The sequence below is a fragment of the Orcinus orca genome, chromosome 10 (genome assembly GCF_937001465.1).
Source record: "Orcinus orca chromosome 10, mOrcOrc1.1, whole genome shotgun sequence".
Lineage (NCBI taxonomy): Eukaryota > Metazoa > Chordata > Mammalia > Artiodactyla > Delphinidae > Orcinus > Orcinus orca.
In genome coordinates this window covers 2,434,166-2,456,271 of record NC_064568.1, presented here as the reverse complement: position 1 = coordinate 2,456,271, position 22,106 = coordinate 2,434,166, and the positions used below count along the sequence as shown (strand labels likewise).

Sequence of the window (22,106 nt, the reverse complement as noted above, 5' to 3'; positions counted from 1 at the left end):
TAGAAAGCGCAAAGGAAGTTCTTGGCGCCGCTGCCTTGTGCCTGGGGTGATGGCCATTCCGCAGAGCCCCTAGCTTTGGCCCAGAGCCCATCCTGGGAGGCACAGAGCCCGCTCCCCAGGCCCTAGAGCCTGGTGGACCTCAGGGCGCTCTGGTTAGTGAAACAGTTCAGGTGGGAAGACAAAGTAGAGAGTGGTATACCCGTCACCTGGCTTCAGAAATAAACTGTTATGACGCGGTGGACGGCCCCTGTGGGCCTCCCTCAAATCCCGTCTCACCCCGATCCCCCCAGAGCTAAGCCTAAGCAGTAGTGCCCCCACCCTGCCCATCTGCTGTGTTTATCTCACATGCACATTTTTATAATTTGGCTAACACAAAGCTCATTCTACAAGTTTTAGAACTTTACGTGCATGGCGTCATAACCTACAACTTGCTTTTCCAAACTTTTGAATTGTGGTAAAATACACATAACGTAAAAGTGACCATCTTGTCCCTTTGTAAATGTACCGGTTGGTGGCATTACGTTCACACTCTTGGGAAACCATCACCGCCATCATCTCCAGGGCCTTTTCATCTTCCCAAACCGAAACTCGGTCCCCATTAAACACTCACTCCCCACCCCGCGCCCCCAGCCCGTGGCACCCACCCTCCTGCTTTCTGTCTATGAATTGGACTGCTCTCGGGACCTCACATAAGTGGAGTCATTCGGGATTTTTCACTCGCCATAATATCCTTCCGGTTCATCCATGTTGTAACGGGTGTCAGAATTTGCTTCCTTTTCCAAACCGTATAATATTCCATTCTGTGTGTAGGCCACATTTAGTTTATCTCTTCATCCACTGATGGACATGTGTGGCTTCCGCTCTTCGGCTCCTGTGAGTAACGCGGCTGTGAACATGGGTGTTCAGACAGCTCTTCAAGAGGCAACTTGCTCTTCTCACTCCACATTTTATGGGTGAGAGTCATCCGTGTGGCTGTGTATAGTTCTCATGTTTATTTTTGTTGGTGTAAAGTATTCCACTGTTCTGCTGTTGATGATTTCGGTGGCTTCCCATTTTTTTGATGCTGCAGGCAGGGCTGCAGTAAGGGAGCTTCCTTCACTCACTCCTTGCACACACGTGTGGTGTGTGCAGGGTTTGTATCAGGGCGGTATATGAGTGCCTTCAACTTTACTGGGCTTTGCGAAATTGCTTTCCAAAGTGGTGAACAGTGCACCTCCTCAGCAGCAATGAGTGAGGGTCCCGTGTCTCTACATTCTTACCTACACCTGGTATTAAAAGCCGGATGATCTTTTTAATGTATAAAGGAGAGAAAGAGAGAGAGGACAGGAGAGGAGAAGACTGTAAATGGTGTGGGTGTGCACCCCAGCTCTGCACAGCATCAGGCATCCTGGAGTGGAAGCTGAGACAGCACGTGCCGTTCCCTCGGTCTGTGTAGTTCCAGGTCCTCCGCGGTAACGAATTTTCAAGGGTGACTGTAACTCCGTGTTTTCTCACCCCACACCCTGACTTTGGCGCCTCCCCTCCAAGCACATGGTGGGTACCCCCATCTGCTTTTAGATGTAGGACTAGTTCGGGTTAGACCAGCTGTTAACTTGCTTCCTGATGGGCAGGTTTCACCAGCCCCTTCTGCTGGAAATAACAGAGGCCAGGTGTATCGAAAACACTGTAAAGACACTCGTTTTGAAGAGGGTTCCCCAACCTCAGTCACAGTCAGTGAACGCGGTGGTCTGGCAGCTCTGAGCACACAGCCCGGGAAGCTGGGCACAGAGACTCAGGGCTGGTCGGAGGCTGCAGGGTGCCCGCACACACGCTGGAGCCCAGGCGTCTGCTCCCAGCCGGCAGGCTCAGCCCCTGAGGCTTTGTGACTTGAGGGGCCAGCGAGGGCGCTGACATCAGCTGGCTGGGGATCCGATGTGGCCGGTCCCTTAGATCATCGTTAGGACTGCTGTTACTTTCCGTGGGTGTTCGTTTAGGTGCCGAACGCTGCGCGCGCGGTGTCTCCGTGAGTCATCTCAACAGCCTCCTGAAATAGATACTGTTCTTTTCCCCATGTTTCAGACAAGGAAACGGCAGCCCAGAGAGGGCAAGTGACCTTCTTAAGGTCACAGAGGGGGGATGTGGTCAGTGCACTCCACGTGACCAGCTCCACGAAGCGGCCCAGCCGCACTTGTTATCCTCACTTTCTAGCCCCTTCTGGCTCTGGGCAGCTTCTCCGCCTGCCGTGGCTCCGTCACAAATTGCCGCACGCTTCCGGTAGTTTCAGACGATGACAGTGTTTGTTTTTCCCACAGGTCTGCAGTTTGGGTGGGGCCTGTCCTACTCGGCATCAGATGGGGCTTCTTGAAGACTGGGGGCTGGGTCCTCAGAGGCCTCGCCCTCCCAGCCACTCACCTCACAGCTGCTGCAGGCTGTGAGCTGAACACTTAGACGGGACCTCCCCGTGCAGCCTGGGCTTCCTCACAGCATGGTGGCTGGGTTCCCAGACCAAGTGTCCCGAGAAAAAGAGAGAAAGCAGGTTGGCGTGTGGGGTGTGGGCAGACAGTGCCAAGTAGAAGGCATGCCAGCTTTTATGACCAGGCCTCAGAAGTCCCAGAGCATCACTTCCCTTGCATTCTGTTCGTTAGAGCATCACAGTTGGGACCGTCTCAGGGCACAGTGACACCCCAGTCAATTCTGCTCTCTGACCTTCAGGTCCTGAGCTGAAATGGACTTAGGAAGAGGACCCAATGGGTGTAAGGGTGCCTGGGAAACAGTTGGCTCTGGGTAAATGGGGGGTTTTCTTTTTATTAATGAAGTAAGTTCAGAGAAAGCGTGAATGTTATTCAGGAGAGAGAGCAAGCATTTCGGCTGGGAAAGCCAGAAGGGGTTCTTGTAGAGCACAGACGGGTCTTGAGGGCTGAAGGGGGTTTTCCCACCAACAGAGAGAAGCAGTACCCTTGGCAGAAAAGGCATGGAGAGGAAGTGAGGGTGGTGGAGCTAGAGCGTTGTATCGGACAGAGTCTTTTGGGGTGAGCAACAGAGATCCCGTGAGGCCAACCAGAGACACAGGGGCTCCAGCGGCACTGCACCCCGTGCGGGAGGGCCGGTCCCCAGGCGCCATGGGCGGGCAGGCAGGAAGGGCTGTGCGTGCTGGGCGGTGCAGGATGCCCGTTGTTCCCCGAAAGTGTGTCCTCCTGGCTCAGGCGCTCCAGCTGGACCAGAGTGCGGCGTGGGTGAGAAATACGCCGAAGGCTCACTTTGACCCAGTGGCTGGGGGCCTTGAGAAGCTTGTCTTCAGCTGAATAATCGGTGAATGTTTAAGAATCCAGCAGCCGGAGCTGAACCTGGCCCAGGAGAGAGGAACGAGTGTCCTCGGGTGGAACACCAGTGTGTCCTTGCCAGGTGCATCTAGAGGGCGTGTAAAGCGGACGCTGCAGGCGTGGGTGGGCTCCAGGGCTCCGGACTTCCGAATGACCGCTTCTCCCCTGCTGGAGGCCTTCTGTGTCTTAGCGAGGTCCCGCTGGTGCCGGAGGGTGGCAGGAGATGGGTGTTACGGTCATGGAGAGTTTATTCAGGGGAATGCTGTTGCCTGGACGAGACCCCACTGGGCTCCCCCGACAGACACTTCCTGCCTTCGGTATAACTGCCGGACTTAGCACGTGAGATTAATCCATACTGAGTGACCGTCTGCACCTCAGCCACGTCTTGGCAGCCGTCGGATGGATGGGTCAGCCTGCCTGAGGGGCTCCACGTGTGCAGGCACCTCAGAGGAGGGACGAGCCGGGCCTGCGCGCTTCTGGGCTGAGACCCTTCTCCTGTCAGGGCCTGTTACGGGGGCAGATTCATATGTTGAAGCCATAGCCTCCAGTGCCCGAAAATGTGACTGTGTTTGGAGACGGGGCCTTTAAAGAGGCAACAAAGGTGAAATGAGGTCACTAGGGTGGCTCTCATCCAATAGGACTGGTGTCCTTATAAGAAGAGGCGATTAGGACACAGACACACCCCGAGGGCCGACCGTGTCTAACAGTTAATGTCGTGTGTCAGCCTGACTGTCCCTGGGGCGCCCAGAGGTTCGGCTTAGCGTTATTCTGGGTGTGTCTGTGAGGGTGTTTCTGGATGAGATTAACGTTTAAATCACTAGACTGAGCAAAACAGATTGCCCTCTCCAATGTGGGTGGGCCTCGTCCAATCAGTTGAAGGCCTGACTAGAACAAAAACGTTGAATAAGAGGGAACTACACCCGCCTGACCGTCCTCGAGCTGGGACATAGGTTTTTCCCAGCATCTGGACTCAGAGTGAAACATTGGCTCTTCCTGGACCTCAAGCCTCCTGGCACTAGGACTAGCAGAATTTCATCAGCTTTCCTAGCTATTCTGAAGCTCAAGGTCTCCAGCTCACCAGCTGCAGATCTTATGACTTGTCAGCCTCCATAGCAGTATGAGCCAATTCTTTATAGTAAATAAATATATCTGTGTATTTATATATATGTGTGTGTGTATGTGTGGATAATAACTAACTGTATACACGTGTGTATATAGTTACGCACACACACGCACACGTACATCCTAACGGTTCTTTTTTTCTCAAGAACCCTAATACACCATGTGAGGACACAGCAAGAAGGGGGCTGTCTGCAGGCTGAGGAGAGAGGTCTCAGGGGAAACCAACCCTGCCAGCACCTTGATCTCAGGCTCCTGGCCTCCAGAACACGAGACAATACATTTCTGTGGTTTCAGCCACCAGTCTGTGGTGTTTGTGACGGCAGCGCTGGCAGACTTCTCTAGGACCTCCCTTTCTTCATCCGTGAAGTGGGTACAAGGACCCATTCTCCGGCTCACTGTGGGTCTCTGTTGAGCACAGTATGTGCACAGCAGCAGAACCCATGTGTGTGGCGTGGGGTGGGCAGGGCTGGGATCTGGGTGAGGCAAGTGAGGCATTCAGCCTGGGTGTGGAATTTAAGTTGGCCCCCAAAAATTCAGCGATCAAGCAACCAACAAAACATTGAACTTGCACATAAAGACAGGCTGTTGTTTGTTTTACAACCCTGCGTTATTGTGCAGCGGGGACGGTCATTTCAAGGGCCTGCAACCTGTGCCCTGCAGGGTGGGTTGTGAGGGCCGACAGAAACGTGCGAAGAGATCAAGTAACAGTGGGCTCTTTTCATAATCATTTTTTCCGTTTTAAAGGTTTATTAACTTTTTCCCTTGGGTCAGAAATACAGAGGCTATCTTGGTAGGTGTGTATACGGTGCTCATTTCCCCTTGGCGTCAGGATCCAACACACAGGCCCTGAGCGAGCCAGCCCGTGAGCTGAATGGTCCACCCCCAATGGGCCGGACCGGTGCTCTCCTTAAAGGCCGTCCTGGGAACGCAGTTCCCTCGGCATGTTTGCAAAAGACGCTTAAGATCAGGGACTGTTCTCCGTGGAGGACGTCCGCTAGGTCAGCTGGCAACTCTGAATAAGATCTGAGGATAAGATAGCAGTATTGAACCAATGTGAATGTCCCGACTTTGAGAATTGTCCTTCGGTTATGTCACAGAACGTCCTTGTTTTCAGGGAACACGTCAACGTAGCAGGGACTCGAGGGGGGCGACTTACGCTCAGAGAATTCCGATCGCAAGCGTGTATGCGTGTGTGTGTGCGCGCGCACACACATACGGCGAGAAGGAGTACGATAATCAGGATACACTGTTAACATGGGGGGAATCTGGGCAAAGGGTGTACAGAATTCTTTGTAGGCTTCTTGGCAACTTTTCTGTAAGTCTGAAATTAACTCAAAATACAAAGTTTGAAGAAAGAGTCAGGACTTGCTGAGGGCTGGTTGCCTGTGCTCAGGCTCTTGCTTCTCTGGCGCGCCCTGGCCCCCGGTCTCCCCCTCCCTCCTTCTCGGCACTTCGGGCCTCAGCCTGAGTGGCATCTCCGCCTCCACCTCCCCGACTGCCATCGTTCACGCCCTCCAGCCTGGTTTCTTTATCCTCCTCAGCAGCATCGGAAATGATCTCATTCGTTTGCCTAGCTTTTGTCCTCTGTCCCCCGCCTCTAAGTGTCAGCTCTTTGGGATTTTGTCCTGTTCACCCCTGCCCCCCATCCTCTGTGCCTCGCACACAGTCGGTGCTCAGTGAATACCTGTGAACAAGGTTCCATGATCATGAAGGTCAGAAAATCTGGAGTTTTGTCATTCCTGGTTCCCCCCGCCCCCAGACTTTCCGTGTGACCTTGGGCAGTGCCTGCCCCGCCTGGGACTCAGTTTCTTCATCTCTGCCCCAGCTCTGAGCTTGTGAAGGGCCCAGGCTGCCACCGAGGCTGAGTCCCCACCGAGCCCCTCTCTGCTGCAGAGACTGCGGCTGCCGGGGGGCGGGGAGGAGGGGGCTCTGCTCCGACGCTCACCACCCCTCCCTCCCTGATGCACGAAAAGCGGAAGGTGAGAAAAGGTGTTTCAGGGACCTACCTGCAGCCCAGTGTCCCCGGTGGGCCCAGGGCGAGAGCGCAGGCGCTCACCTCTTGCCCAGGGCTTCTCGGAACAGAGGCGGGCAGGTTTGCAAGGCACCCTTGGCAGGACACAGAATCCTCCTGAAATCGGATCGCACTGTCTTGTTTTCATGGTAACCTTCTACTTACAGCAAGTGATACTAGTTTTCCACGTAGGGGAGTGATCTAAAGTTTCCTTTTGAAATAACCATACTCGGGGGCGAAAGCCAGCGCGTTTGGCATTTTGCGCATTGTTTTTAACTTTTCATTCTTGCAAATTTGAACCTAGTTGGAAGCCGGTCTCAAGTCCCTTGGCTTAAAGTCCCGCTGTGAACCACGTGCCTGCACCGGATGCCGTGGCTTTGCCCGCCCGTCAGCTTGTTCCTCTGTCTCCTGTAGTGCCTACAACCTGGGAGTTAGACCTAGAAGCTTGATCAGACTAGGGGGCAGCTTTTTAAACCAGTTGATCTTAAAGGAAAACATTAAATAGTATTACATGCTATAACGTCCACGGAGAGGGCCTTGGGAACTGCCTGTGCACGGAGATGAGCGACGGAGAAGATTCAGGCAGGGCCTCGCCCCAACAGGGCTGGGCGCTGGGAAACAGGATGCAGGGAAGCAAGTGAGGAGGTGAGGTCCTGGCCCAGGGTGGGGCGGTCCTCACCAGGCCTCTGTACACACACACACACACACACACACAGTCAAGGGGAGGGTTCCTGTTTGGGGTAACCTGACCCGCATGCCAGCACCCAGGGAGCTGGGAGCCAGGGGCCAAAGAACTTAGGCCTTTCAGCACAGAATGGGGGCCATGGGCGGAGCTTTTCCCCTTCGCCTAAGAAGGACCTAGGGGTCCTTCAGGTTAGACCTTGAGAAGGACTTCCGTGCCGTACTAGGACAGCCGTGTCGCATGGTGGTTATCGTGGGTGCTTGGGGGCGGAATTGGTTCAAATCCTTGCTCTCCCATTTCCTGTTTGTATCCCCCTGGGCATGTCTGTAAACCTGCCTGTGCCTTGGTTTCCATGCCCTGCAGATAATAGTAGAAGCTGCCTTGTAGGATGAACCTAAGCATTTGCTGAGTTCATCACGCGTAGGGCGCTGGCCCCAGTGAGCACCCAGTAACCACTAGGTGTTATTTCTCTTGGATGAAAGTGAGATGTGTCTCCCTGGAGGTTGGAAAGGTTGCCGCACCCAGACCATTCAGAGACCAGAAGCTAAGGAGAGTGTGGCTCTGTAGTCACGAGCCTGCACACGGCACCACACACCACGAGCACGTTCACACAGCATCGGCCCTCAGGGGCGCTGATGTGCACAGAGCACCGCGGGGACGGCTTCTGCCTCTCTTCCTGTTTTGCGGATGAGGACTCCGAGGTGGGGGAGAAGGGTGTGGGGGGTGGCTTTAAAGACGCCAGGGCCAGTGCAGCTCAGCAGCCTGGAAAGGATATAGGACTCGGAGTCGGGACCCCAGATCTGCTGCCCCCAGGCTGTGTGACCTTAGGTAGGTCACTGCACACCTCGGAGACTCCGTTTCTCCGTTGCCAGTGCTGGGAACTGGGCGGGGCCTCCATCGCCTCCGTCATCTGATTTCTCTACGTGGCAGATCTGAGCACAGACCCTGAAGGTCCCTGGCACAGTCTGCCCTTCCAGGGCCAAAAGGGAAGTGGGTCGAAACTCTCAGAAGAGAGCCCAGGAGGGCTGGCTGTCACTTTAACTGACTACCGATGTCAGACCCCGCCCTCGGGGGGGTCCCTCTGTCCACAGCCAGGCCACCCCCAGCGATGCTCAGTCCTAGGGGTCTGGCTCTGCCCTGACACCAGTGGGTGGCCCCCGTCGCCCTGGAATGGGCTCCCTACCCTCCCTGGACACTCAGGGGCTGCCCAGGATCTTGTTTTTCCCTCGGGTGGCAAAACCTGGTAAGATTGTGCAATCACCTGCATACTTCCTGCTCGCCCAGTCTCGGGGGCAGCTGACAAACAGGCTGGACAGCAAGCAGGCCCTGGCCCCAGAGCCCACCGTGGACGGGTCACCTCCCTTCTCTGGGCCTCAGTTTCCTCATCTGCAGAATGAAAGGTGGGAGGATCAAGGGAGAGAGAGAATCCTTCAGTAGGTACTCATTCAATAACGCCTGCTCTCGGCCAGAGTGTCTGCTGCGGGCATGAGAAATTGATAAGCAAACCCACACCCACCCTCAAGTCACTGCCAATCTGGTGGTTTCAGTGCTGTGAGGAGGCACAGGCACCTCTAGAGCTGGAGTGATCACAGGCAGCTTCCTGGAGGAAGTGGCAGCTCTGTGAATCTTGACGGAGGGAGAAGGAACAAAGGGTACAAGAGGTAGCCTGAGGGCCAGACATCTCCAGGTGTACTTTATTTGGTGTGCACCGGATTAGCCCACATGGCATTTTAAATTTGAATTTATCACAAACATCTAAAACCCAAGAGCCTTTATGAAAAAAATCTGGATTTCTGACTTCTGAAAATCCAGAGCCTTCATTCCCACAGAGCAACGATTTTCCCCTTAGACCACTTGTAGTCCTCACCACTCTGTCCCACCCAATCACCCCCCATGCCTGCTCCCCATGTGCCCACTGCCATCAGCGGGGCCCCCATCCGCCCGTAGTTCAGACCAGAATCCCAGGCATCGCCTTCCACGCCTCTTTCCCCCGCCCCCCGTCACGTCCATCAGCAGCCCCTGCTGGCTCTGCTTGGTGAGTGGTTCTAGAATCCAATCGCTTGTCCCCACCTCCTGGGCCACCACCTGGGTCCAAGCAGCAGCTGCTCCCTGGTCCTTGCTCTGTCCTTGCCCCCCCTCCAGCCTCCCCTCGGCTTGGCAGGCAGAGTGAGGCCCTGCATGCCCAGGCGGGGGCTTGGCCGCTGGCCCCCGTGCCCCCTGCGATGGACCTGGTGAAACTCTTCTCTGGCTTCTGCCCCACACCTGCCTCCTGAGTGGCCTCCTGGGCCTGAGAGGAGAAGGCGGAACTCAGGATCCCATGTGACCGAACGCTCTTAGCAGCCTTGGGCCTCCATTTTCCCATCTGGAAAATAGAGGCATCCGGGGTCCCCTCCCCACAAGGCACACGCTGCTTAAGGAGCAGGACGATTACGGTCTTTGATGTTCAGCCCACCTGACGGGGGGTCTAGCACCGGCCTCGTGCTGGGCGCCGCTCTGGGCACCACTGGAAGAGTCTGCAAATATAGCTGACGGTGACGCACTTCGCTTTCAGCCTGAAGCAGGAGAAAGAGCTCGGCCGTGGAGTCAGGCAGGCAGCGCTGGGTTTGGGTATCATCCCAGGCAAGGTGTTGGAGCCGCGGTTTGTGAGTTTGTGGAAAACGGACCTGGTAAGGACTGTTGCTACTTAGGCTGTTGTGAGGCTGGTTCGGATGATGTGCAGAGAGCTGAGTCACCATGTTCTCCCCGCCCCGCCCCAGGCTCTCAGAGCAGAGGCAGAGGGACAGACAGGGTACTGCAGGGTGAGCAAGGTCACAGCCCGGGCCCAGCGAATGGGGGGTATGTGGGCGGGAGAGGGGGACCAGGGTGAGCTCATGGCAAGAAGCTCTGCCTTGTTTCTCTTCCCTGAGGCCCCGATCGCTGCCGACGTCATCTCTGTTTACCTGCTCGATGGTGCTGGGCATCCCTCCCACCGGAGGGTCCCCTCCTAGGCTCCCCGTCTTCCTCACCGAGTCCTCACGTGGTGTCTGGCGATCAATACGTGTGGAATGGAAGAAGGAGCGAACAGACAATTGCTTCCTGGAGGCGGTGGCCTTTGAGTTGCACCTTGAAGGGCAGTGTATGGAGACCTGGCGGAAACAGCGGGTCCACTAGGAGTTGGTGGGCCGTGCTGACCGTGGGGGTCTGTGCCCAGGGGCGGGGTTAAGGGGAAGGTGTAGCACCTGGGCTGGCAACGGTGGAGGGGGGCCTTCCCTGGGCCCGAGGGCGGGCGAGGGAGCCTTTACGAGAACCCAGGGAGAGCCCTGTGCAGAGACCACGCACCAGGCACTGCGGCTGCGAGGGCGCAGGACAGGAGGGGGTGGGGCAGTGCGCTCCTCCGCCTGGGGTCTTGCCATGCCTCCCGCTGGCCACACCCACCGGAAACGGGGTGCCTGGGGATGCAGTCCGTGGCCCAGAGCAGGGTGGAGTGCAGGTGGCAGATGGGAAGGGGCCTTGCCTGCCTGGCGAGGTCAGCAGTGGGGAGGGTGCTGGGTGCTGGAAGGACCCTAACGGTGGATGGGGGGTCGGGGAGGGACGGGACTGGCGGAAGGCAGGGGGAGCCTGCAGAGGCTGCGCACGGACCCAGCCAGGGGGAGGGGGCCGAGGTCTGGCCTCAGAGACCCCATCACCCCCAGCTCACCGCCAGGGAGTGGGTTGGGGACGCCCATTTGCTGGATGAGACGGGCCGACATGGAGTAGCCCCTTAAGTCAGAGGTGGGAGTTGCGGGGGGTTCAGAGCCCTAAGACCACGGACGCCCCTCACCATGCCAGCAGAGGGGACAGAGCCCACTGGGCCTGGACTGAGGTTCGCAGACCCTCACTTGGCCCCCAGAGGCGGGCCACGCCCCCAGCCCCCGTCCTCCGGCCGGGTCCTCACCCACTGCCCCCCACCCCCCCCGGGCTGCTGCCGCCCTCAAGCGAGCAGAAGCCCTCGCAGGCCAAGTGCACCGTGGCGTTGGTGTCTCCCAGGGAACAGGTGTGTCCTTTTCTCTGCCTGGGCGGCAGTGACCTCACCCCCAGTGGGCCATGTGAGTCACTGGGCCGAGGGTGGAGGCCCGGGCAGCTCTCCGCAGAGTCTGGCTTTGGCCGTGAGGCTGGGAGAGGGACCAGCAGAGGGTGTGAAGGTTTCCATGCCCTTTCCCCGCCTGCTGCTGTGGCCCCGTGTCCTGCGGGGGCGGGGAGGGGGGACAGCAGTCACTGAGCACCTCACACATGCCCAGCGGTGCCAGGGTCTCTCAACATGATGCTGACGGGGGCTCACCGGTCCTGCAGGAGATGGCCCTGAGAGGTTAAGTCTCACACCCAGCGTCACACGGTTCTTTGGCCTGGTAGCTCTTATCCGTCACCACAGCCGGGAGGGGAGGGATGCTTGTCCCATTGCGCAGAGGAGCAAACTGAGGCTCAGCGGATGATGCGTGTAGGGACGAGGGCATCAGAGGGGAACCAGGAGTCTGCGCCCGTTCTCGAGAACAAGCCACCGTCGGCATCAGGAAACCTCGCAACACTTGGAGCCATAAAATGGGGATAATGACACCCACCCCTCGGGGATGGAGGAAGCAGAGAGGGGACGTGACAGGTGCAGTGTGGAATCGGTGGGGCAGCCCCTGTACACCCCTAGGCCACCCCCCCGGGCCCTCGGCCATGTGACAGCCTCCACTGCCATCAGCCCTGGGGCTGGTGGCAGGCCAGTGCAGGGCCATGTGCAGCTCAGGTTCGAGGCTGGACCAGAGTGATGGCCATGGAGTGGGGCTGCCAGGGGTTCGAAAGGCAGATCGTCAAGGGCCGCCGGTGAAGGAGAGCGTGGGTGATGGCGCCTGGATTGGCCCCTGCTGGGTGGGCCCATGGGGTGAGCTCCTCTTGTGCCCCAAGGGATTCCTAAACCCTCACACAGTCTCCCCAGCCCATCCTCACCAAGGAGCAGCCTTCTGAGGAGCAAGTGACTCCGTGGGAGCTGAGAAAGCCGTGCTCCTCCCCTGGCCTCAGTTTCCCCATCTGTAAAGTGGAGGGAGGGAAGCCCTAACTCGGTGCTGCTGGGAAGGAGATGGACCAGGTGGACACAGCCAAGAGGAGGAATGAAGGATGGGGCCCAGGACCTCCAGAGCTTTTGATGATGGGACAGGTGTGTCCTCCAGGACGAGAGCGACTTGAAGGAGGCCCCCTCAAGGGTCTTGGGCCTCTGGTCTTAAAAATGGTCCTCTCTCTAAGATCACCTCCAGGGCAAAAGGGCCACGTACTCCCCTCTACCGGGTGCCTACCATGACTGGTGTCTGGCACAGAGCAAGCCTGTGACAAATACTCCTCCAGCTGGGCGTCAGTGCTGAGCCCAGGACCAGGCGGTCTGCCCCAGAGCCTGGGGCAGTAGGACCCATGAGACATGGGAAATCAGAGGCCGGGGGCCACACAAGGCATGGGGCAGAGACAGAGAAGGCTCCAGTTTGCCAGGGACGTGACAGGTCATGGATGGAAACCTGGGGACCAAGCAAGAGGCGAGGGCTGGCAGGGAGGAGGGTTCAGGAAGACAGGAGGAGGACGAGCTTGCTGCCACCACCTGTTACACCTCGTGACCCCGTGGGGACAGGGGCCCAGGCCGGGGGGGTGAGTGAGGCGGTGGATGGCTGAGGGGATGGACGGATCGATGGGGAGTTTGGATAAGAGGATAAATGGATGCATGACTGGAACAGAGGGAGGGAGATGTGTGTGGACATGTGAATAGATGAATGGGTCCATGGATGGTGAGTTGGACAGGTGGGTGGGTGAATGGATGTGTGAATATAGGGATGGGTAGAGATGTGTAAACAGAGCCTGCCCCCACCCACAAAAGATGTTGAGGAAACTTCCACTAGTAGGAGGATAGACCTTGGAAGGGAGACCTTGCTCTGTGTGGCACAGGAAGTAAAGCCAGTATGAAAAGTGACAGGCTCTATCCAAAGGAGAGTTTCCCTAGGTCAGTGGAGGCCCATGATGGAATGTGCAACTTTGAAAGGTAGTGAGGTTCCTGTCACTGGGGGTATTCAAGGGTGTTCAAGCTGAGGATGGGCAGCCACTTCCCCAGAGTGCTGTGGAGGAGGTCCTGTGGCAGGTAGGGGCCTACTGTGGTGGTGTCTGATAACAGAGTGAGAATTTGTGTTCACGAGGCCCCCTGGGAGGCCATGGCCTTTGTAGAAGCCTATCTTCCTTTCAGATAAAAAGTTCTTTCCTGGCTTGGGGGAGAGACAGGCGTGCAGCTGCTGTCCTCACTGTGGGAATCGGGCTGGAATCCACAACAGAACTCCCATCCTGCACAGGCCAGGGCGGGGGGCCCAGGGACGGAACAAGGCTTTGACCCGGAGACCCGGTCAGGCCCAGCTCCATCCTCCCTGACTGTCTGTGGGCAGGTGATGCCCCTCTCTGAGCCTCGGTTTCCTCGTGGGTGAAGTGGGGGCCCTGACGGCCACTGGACATGATGGCGCTGGCAACTGGGTGTGAGGCTCAGGGCTGCAGGGTGCTGGGGTCTGGGCCCACCCGCCTTCTGGAGGACTTCCTGGGGGCCGTGGGCTGGGAGAAGTGGGTTCTGTGAGCACCGGCCTTGAGCTGTGAGTCACTGTCCCCAGGGGCTTCGCCTGGGAAGCCCCAGCTGCCTGCCCTGGGCTGGGCCTGGGAGCAGCTGGCAGGGGGCGAGGGCAGAGGCTCCAGCTGGGGCCCTGCCTGGAAATGCCCCAAACCCGGCTCAGGCCCAGACCCCACAACTGCTGAGAGGGGCCCAGCCCTCCGACCTTCCTCCTGCCCCACCTGTGCATGGAGCAGCTGGCGTCCGCTGGCTGCTCCAGTGCGGGCTCCGAGAACCCATCGCACGGCTCACATCCCACCTCCGCTGCCTCCTAGGTCTGCGGCCTCGGTGACTGACCGCCTCTGTCTGTGCCTCACTTCCCTCACGTGTAAAACGGAGCTGATGATCAAATGCACCTCGGAAAGCAGTTGGGAGAATTGGTTAGTCAGTTCTGGGCCAGTGCTCAGGGCTCCATGAGGCCGAGGTCGGGGGGGTGGGTGGGGTGGAGGTAATTGAGGTCAAGGAGGGGCAAGCCACCCCCAGGCTCGTCACGCAGCAGGGAGGTGGCCTGGCCAGGGCTGGAAACCTCATCTCCCCCACCAGACGGAGATCTTCGAGGGCTGGCGCTCTCCCAGGAAGCAGACAGCCCCTCTCCGCGTCCTGGCCGGAGCTTCGGTGGGCAGGGCTAGGGCTGCAGCGGGCGGGTGTTGGGTTTAGGCCTCTGGGGAGATGAGGGAGGATGTGGGCCCGCCCTTGCCTCCCCGCCCACCTCCCTCCTCGGGCTCAGCCTCTCCAGTCCCAGTCCCAGGCCGGCCTCTGGACGCAGGACCAGACCCTGGGCTCCAGGCGGACGCCCCTCACCCAGCCCGCCCTGAGTGACTCACTGCTCCCCTGGCCCCGGGCCACCGCCGTCCCCTGGCAGGAAGCCGGCGAAGGTTGTGCAGGAGCCACGGGGTCTGGTGCACGAGGGCCGCTCAGCCAGGAGGGTCTGGAGCAGCTGCCCGGGGACTGCACGGCCGGCGGCTGGGACCTGCGGTGGCCTGTGGAGCCAGCGCCTCCTCCAGGCCCCCAGGCTTTGGGCCTTTTCTTTCTTCTTCCCACCATGAAGAAGGAAGCGACCTGAGAGCCAGACCCCCAGCCAGAGCGGACCAGGGCCGGAGGGCAGCGCCGTGGGCCCTCGGCTGCCCACTCCCCCCTAGCCAGGCATGAAGGGCGGTGGCAGCGCCGTGTGGAGCCTTATGTGGAAGTACTGCATCTCCGTGAGGACCCTCAGGTACCAGGGGGTGTGCGTGTGTATGCAGCCGTGCCTGGCTGTGCCCCAGCGGGCAGAGGCAAGCGGCCACTGGGCTGGCCAGTTGCGTTGGCTCTACGAGGTCCAGGGCAGCCCGCCCTGGGGGAGCAGGGAAGGAAGCACGGAAGGCCACCCTGGCGCTCTCCTCTGAGCCTCTGATGAGGAGGGAGCAGGACAGTGGGCCAAGGGTCTGGGGTGCCCAGGTGCCCCGGAGCATGCCTGGCAGGTTCGGTGTGGCTGGCCGTCTCCCCAGCGTGCACGGGAACTGCGCTTATCACAGAGCGCACCAGCCTTGGGCACATCTGAGTGACCTGGGCCCGTCCCCAGCCTCCCTTGCTGTCACCCCTCGGTGAGATGGGCTCAGAACGCGGGCAGGACTGTTTCACACTGTTGTCCACGCAGTCGCTGAGCCCGGACTTGGGCACCAGGCAGCCCAGGGTCACTGGCTTTTGAGGGTGAAGTGGCTTCACCTCTCGGGCCAGAGTTTCCCACCTGCAGATCCTTGGAGGCTCAAAGGGAGGATTAAGTGAGGGAACAGAGGGCGGAGCCTGGCATGCGGCCAGCGTTGGGTAAGAGGTAGCTGCTGACTTCCCCCTCCGTGAGCTGGGGGGGTGCCCAGAGCCAGGTGCAGTGGGGGTGGAGAAGGAGGTAGAGCAGAGCTCCACCCCTGGGGAGGGGGCACTCCCCCCCACCCCCACAACACCAATCCCAGCCCCACCCCCGGGTTGGCTCCAGCCTCAGCAGCTGCTGACAGAGTTCAGAGCCAGGAGCAGCGAGCAATGGATCCTGTGTGATCTCAGACAAGGCTGGGCTCCACCTCTGTCGAGGGGTTGGGAAGGGCTTAGAGGCCCCACCTATTTGGATAACACCTTCCTTCGGGCATGTTTTTTATTTCAAGGGGAGGTTTTAGGAAGGATAAGGGATTGGAAGATTCTCCTCCCTCTTTCTTCCCGCCCTCATTACCTGGTGTGTAAACTATATAAAGTCTCCCTTACTTCCTTCCTTCCTGCCTTTCTTCCTTCTTTCCTTCCCAGAATATTTGTGACCACTTACATGAAATACCTACAATAAAATAAATAATAAAACATCAGGATCAGGAAAAACACAATTTAGAACAGGGTGTCATGACCTAGCAGAAAAATTAAAAAATAGAATAGAGATATGCAGGGCCCTGAGGTCCTTTTGTTGAGATGAAAATTGCTGAGCTTCCTAGCAGCCAAAGGGAAAAGGGAAACCCAGACACCCAGGTCGCTCTCACGATGATAAGAAGCTATCATTTCCAGGACCACAGTTGTCTCTGCAGCTGGGGGAGAGTGTTTGAGACCCTGGGCCTCATCCTGGGTAGATGGGTGGGTGAGAGGCATTGCAGGGACGGGCCTTGGGCCGGGCTTTAGGGAAACAGGGCAGACAGTAAGGGCTGAGGCTTTTTCTTGGGTGGGGATGCAGGCTGGCTGTAGGAAAGCAGAGGAAAGCTCACCCCTGGAGTGAGTCAGCAGCCGCTTGTCCCTCCTCAAACCCTGGGACAGACCTCCTCAGGCGGGTACCTTGGAGGCCAGGCCAAGCAGGGGGTGAGTCCCTGGGTGCCTTTCCCTGTAACCGCAGCAGGATTTTCCTGCGTCTTGTTCTCTCCTGCAGTTTCCGGGATTGGCACTCTGGAAGCCTCAAGGGTTGTTTACAGGATGCAGTGGGCCCAGGCCTGGGAGGCCCTGCCACACTTTGCCAGGGGCTCACCAGCTCTGAGGATGAGCAGCCCAGCCTCGTGGAGCCCTGCAGGCTGGCCTCTCCAGGCCTTTCCTCATCTTCAGGGTGGGAGTAATTGCACAGCCACCCGAGGGCTTGTGGGGCTCGAGGTCAGTGCCCACTCAGTGTTTGTGGGCACTGCTGGCCGTACGGAAGCGACAGGCAGGCCTGCAGTGCAGGGCCAGTGTGCACACTGGCAGGGTGGCCGCCTGGCTGTCAATGACAGAGGACCGGCTTGGGGTGGGTGAGGGCACCGTAATTGGCCCTGGGTTCTCCCCAACCCCCCACTTAGAGCCCATAAGTACAGGGTGCTGTGTGGTCAGCAAGGAGGATTGTCCCGGTGTGGGATGCACGGGGTGGGCTTCAGACTTCAGCACACCCACCCTGCTCTGTGCACCCCCCACCCCATTTTGTTGGAGGGCCCCCAAGAGGGCAAAGGCCACTCCCTGAGACAGACGGACAGACAGCTGGAGCAGGCCCTCGGCGGGATCCCAGCCCCCTTGGCTGCCGGAGGCGGGTGGGAGACCTGAGTCAGCAGGTCTGCGGCCCCAGGCGGGGCTGGCGGCAGCCACAGGGACAAATTGGAGGGTTGTGATCGGACAGCGCATAGTTTTCCACTTGCGTCTTCAGATTCCCCTCCGCGTGTGCCGGTCGCCCTGGCTGGGCCGCTCACGTCTGGAAAAGCGCGAGGTGAGTGGGGAACAGGCCGCTGCTGGCTGGCCCTCCCTGGCCCTCTGCCCGGGGCCCCGGAGGCTGCAGCCAAGAAGCCGGTGGCAGGATCCCTGGGACTTGGCCTGAGGTCCCTGAGAGGGGACCCCTGGGCTCGGGGCGTCTCCTGGACAGATCTCCCGGGAGCTGGGCACACGGCGTCCCAGCCAGCAGCGGTAGGTTGTAAGATGTGCAGTCACGGGCCAGATGCTGAACTTCTCGGGCCCGTTTCCTCGCCTGTAGAGTGAGGGGAGCGGTGCCAGCCGGGCGGGCTTCTTGGGGAGATCCTAAGGGGGTTCTGTCAGCTCGGCACCACTGACGACGTCCCCTGCCTTCCCTCCGAGAGTCGTCTGCGTCCTGAGGACTGTGATGGAGTGCGGGGGAGGTCAGGCTTGGCAGTCAGGCTGCCCAGAGTTTGGAAGCAGCTCAGCCCTTTCTACCACGGGAGTGACTTTTAGGGTGGTTCTGAAATTAACTGAGTCGATGCCTGCGGGCCTGCCTGCCTCTGGGGTCGGGCCGGAAAATCACTGGTGCACCTGGCATTATTTGGGGAACGAGAGGTTGCTTTGTGCCCTGGGGGCCAGAAGGGCATTTGAGCTGCCAGGGGGGCGGGGTGGCCCAGTTGGGATGCAGACCCTGCCCCCGGCCCCTCCCCCACTGTGGTGAATCTGGGGAGGAGGGCAGGGGAGCAGCTGGCAGCCAAGCTCCGGGAGCTCCCAGGGAGCTTCCCGGCCAATTAGCCATCTGATGCCCCTCAGCAGGCAGCCTGCGTGCACTCGTCCTGGGGCGGGAAGCGCGCTGCCTCCCAGCCTGGCCAGCTCTCGGTCGCGGAGATCCTTTCCCACTTGGAGCTGGGACTTCTCTTCCTTTGATGCCACCCCCCACTCTGGGCTGGGGGTGCTGGCCCTGTGCTCAGGCCCCCGGCCCACCTCCGCCCCTGTCCTGACACAGCCTGCAGTGGCCGGGACTCCCAGTCGCCTCCTCACCTTCTCCTGTGGACACACGCCAGGCTCTCCTGGTCCCTCTCTTGGCACCAGAGCCGAGTGCAGCCAGGGCGGGAGATCCCAGGCAGGGCAGAGGAGCTGCCGCCTCCTTGCTCTGGGCGCTGCCCGAAGCTCATGTGGATTCTTCTGGCAGCTTCTCTCCCCTCTCATACGTGGGCCTCCCTGAGCCTCAGCCCTGCAGGCCTGCCCCCTGATCACGCGCTGCTCCGTCGCCTCTGTGCAGGCACGCTGCTTTCTCACATCCACCTGGGAGGGGCACCATCCCCAGGGCGGAGGAGGAGCCTGGGGCTCCGGGCCTAGCGTTATTAGTTCCCTCTCGGGGTCACTGGGGAGACCTTTCTTGGTGGGAGCGCGCTTGCCCTCAGAGAGCCGGGCAGGGGGGATGACGGGGGCCAAGCAACCCCAGCAGGCGTGGGAAAGGCTGAATGCCTACTGTGCGCCGCGCCCTGGGGTTCCGGCAGTGAGTACGTGGACGGCCAGGGTCTCACAGGGCTGAGGTTCGGACGGGAGACCAACAGTAAAACGAATAGATGAAGAGGTCTTCAGACGGGGATTCAGGGAAGAGGGTTAAACTGGGAGGCGTGATAGAGCGAAGGGGCAGGAGGGGCCACGTGACCTGGGTGATCCAGAAAGGCCGCTCCCAAGTGTCCTTCAGCTGATGAGTGGGTCCATCCGTGCAACGGGATGTTATGCAGCCGTGAAAAGGAGTGACGTGCTGGTACACGCTATGACACGGACACACCTTGAGAACACCAGCCTAAGCGACGTGAGCCAGTCAGGAAAGGCCACAGAGTGTGTGGTTCCACTTACACAAACGTCCGCAAGAGGCAAGTCCACAGACACAGGAATAGACTAATGGTTGTCCAGGCTGGGTGGGGCCGAGAGGGACTGTTTAATGGGTGTTTCTTTCTGGGATGATGAAAATATTCCAGACTTAGATGGTGGTGATGTTTGCACCACTCTAAATATACTGAAACCATTGAACTGCACACTTTATTTTTATATTTTTTATTTTTTTGGCTGTGCTGCAAGGCATGCGTGATCCTAGTTCCCCGACCAGGGATCGAACCCGTGCCACCCCCCGTGGAAGTGCGGAGCGCTAACCACCGGACCGCCAGGGAAGTCCCGTGAATTGCACACTTTAAATGGGTGAATTTTATGGAATGCAAATTGTATCTCGATGAACCTGTTTTAAAACAAGGCAAAGAAAAGAAAGGCCTGTGTGAGGGGGTGGCCTTGAGTTGAGCACGGCAGGAAGGAGTGAGCTTGTGCAGAGCTGGGGGAGAACTAACGTTCCAGCAGCGAGCACAGCAGGTGCAAAGACCCAGAGGCGTAACCTTAGAGACAAGGGTCAGGGAGAGAAGGAATGCGGTGTCCCCAGGGTCCAGGACCACATTCTTTTGAGGACTTGAGAGTTGACTGAGGTTGGAAGAGAGACAGGGCAGGGTTTGAAGCAGGATAATGACATGACGTGCTTTCTGTTTTAAAACAATCACTGCTGCGAGGAAATGAGACGGTGGAGGGGACAGGGTGTGGGCTGGCGGGGCTGGAGAGACCAGTCAGGAGAGAGATGACGATGGATACCCCAAGGAGACAGACTGGCAGAAGGTGGCAGTGATCGGTCCCACAGTGGGGAGGGCTTCCTGGAGGAGGGGCCTGGGCAGGGCCTCCAGGAATGGGAGATGGGCCGGACAGTGGCGGGGAGTGGCCAGGGACTCTCCAGGTGACCCCACTGGTGTGGGCACGGGGAGTTGAACGTGTGGAGGCCTCAGAGACCCGCCCGGCCACAAGGAAGGCAGGCTGACCGCCCCACCCCTGCCATCCCCGATCCCCTCTGGGCTGAAGCAGCTTTCAGAGTAAGTAGGGTAGTGCCCTCCAGGGCCACCTGTCACACGCCTTTGTCCTGCCTGCTCAGGCTGGCCCACAGTGAGAGCGTTAGCTCCGTGTGGCCAGAGACCCAGCCGGGCCGGCGCTCTGAACAAAGCAGCCTCGACGAAACTCGAGTGGCCCCGAAACGCGATCGGCCACGAGAGACCGGCCAGGCAGGAAGCTGTATTATTTATTGAGCAGAGCCCGTGGGGCGTGCCTGGTCTGGGGCCCCTTGGACGGGCCAGACCTTGAAAGAGCCCACTGGGCAGCGTCCGGGCCCTGTCGGGGGCGGGCGGGGGCCCCAGGGTGCCCGGGGCGTGGTTTCCTGGACGCCGACTGAGCAGGGAGGAAGTCGGTCAGGCCCTGCGGGGGGAGGGCCCACAGCTGGTCCCGAGGGGCCACGGAGGCAGGCAGGGTGCTGGGGCTCCAGGAAGACCGCCGCCCTCTCCGTGGTGACACTGTGAGTACCCACCGCCTGCCCAGGAGCAGGGAGAGGGGCTCGGCCACCTGGGTGACCTGCGAGGGGCCGTCAGTGTTTGGGGCAGCGGCTGGGGTGAGGGTCTCTGGCGCGCTCGTTGGGGTTTTGGCTGTTTCTTGGAACTGTTTTTTGTGCCTTCTCACTGCCTGGATGGTGTGGCCCAGCTGGCCCAGGTGCCCCAGGTGTTTCCCCACAGCTGCCTGGAAGGGCGGCCACGGCTGCAGGAGGGAAGTCCGCTCGCTCCCCTGGGGGTTAGACCCACCCCCACGCCCTGGAGGGAGGACAGCCAGGGCCCCTCAGCCCACCCGGGCTGGTTGGTTCTCTGCCTGGGGCCCCACGACCCCCCCTCCCGCCCGGGAAAGAGGAACTCTGGCCCAGGCCCACTTCACAGCCAAGTGAACTGAGGCCCCGGAGGCCCCCAGAGTGTGGTCGGTGCATCCCCCCCACTCCCTCGCCTGAGGAGCCCGCACTTGGAGCACAGGGAGACTGGGCCGAGGGTGCAGGAGGCTTCGCCGGGCTCTGGGACCCGGGCTTCCTGTTTGTCAGTCCATCAGGGTCAGCTTTGTCCCGAGAGGACACTGCCTGGGCAGCTCTCCCCCCACTGGCCCCGCAGTGGCCCGGCGCGTGTCCCCTCGGCAGCCCCAGCCCCGCCGACAGCTTCACCTTCTTTCTGAAATGGTGCAGCATGGAGCCATGAGGCTTGGCAGATCCCGGGGCGGGAGGGACTCGGGGACAGTCCCGGTGGGTGGGCAGCTCTGTACACGCAGAACGAGCAGCTCAGTGTGGCGCTGGTGCCGTCCCTCGGGAAGTCCCCTTTGGCGCGCAGGGGACCTGGGCCACCTGCCCCTCGGGGAGATTCCCCGCTGTGTCCTGCTTCCCCCTCTAACCCTCACAGCAACTGGGAAGCAGAATGGCTGCCACCTCTGGTAACGTGAGGGCGTCCATGTGGCGTCCCCCGGCCGGCGTACATAGGGGAGCTGGGGTTTGAACCTGGAGCTACCCCCAGCCCCTCGGTGTATCATGCAGCCTCTGTCGGGGCAGGAAGTACAGGGGACAGGGGTCAGTGGGTCCCATGATGACCCCATTGTTGGGTCTGTTTCTCCCTTTGCAGGGGTTGGACTCCAGTCCTGAGGAGGGGCTGCTGCCCCATGAGCCCCCAATAGCCGGGACTGGGGTGGAGGAGGCTTGGCTACAGGAGTGAGAGCTCCAAGGCTGCCCTCTGAGCTGGGGTCAGCGAAGGCTTCCCCTGACCCATCCATAGAGCTGCCTGATGATCCAGAGGGCCAGGGGTCACGGAGGACCCCAGTGGTCAGACCGCTCAGAGCCCAGGGCTCCGGCCC

General features: G+C 59.6%; 1 protein-coding gene across 9 annotated transcripts in view; it reads left to right on the top strand.

Annotated features, from left to right (window-relative positions):
- IQSEC1 (IQ motif and Sec7 domain ArfGEF 1) overlaps window positions 1–22,106 on the top strand; it is a 330,995-nt gene that overhangs the window by 203,674 nt on the left and 105,215 nt on the right. The window contains exon 1 of one of the 9 annotated variants that reach the window (XM_012538461.3): window positions 14,557–14,949. The exons of 7 other annotated variants lie outside the window; for them this stretch is intronic. In XM_012538461.3, coding sequence (XP_012393915.1) covers window positions 14,882–14,949 — 68 coding nt within the window. In that variant the 5' untranslated portion in view covers window positions 14,557–14,881. Of the gene's footprint in view, window positions 1–14,556; window positions 14,950–20,632; window positions 20,749–22,106 lie in introns of those variants that run through there. One more of the 9 variants, XM_012538463.3, reaches the window with a different exon arrangement.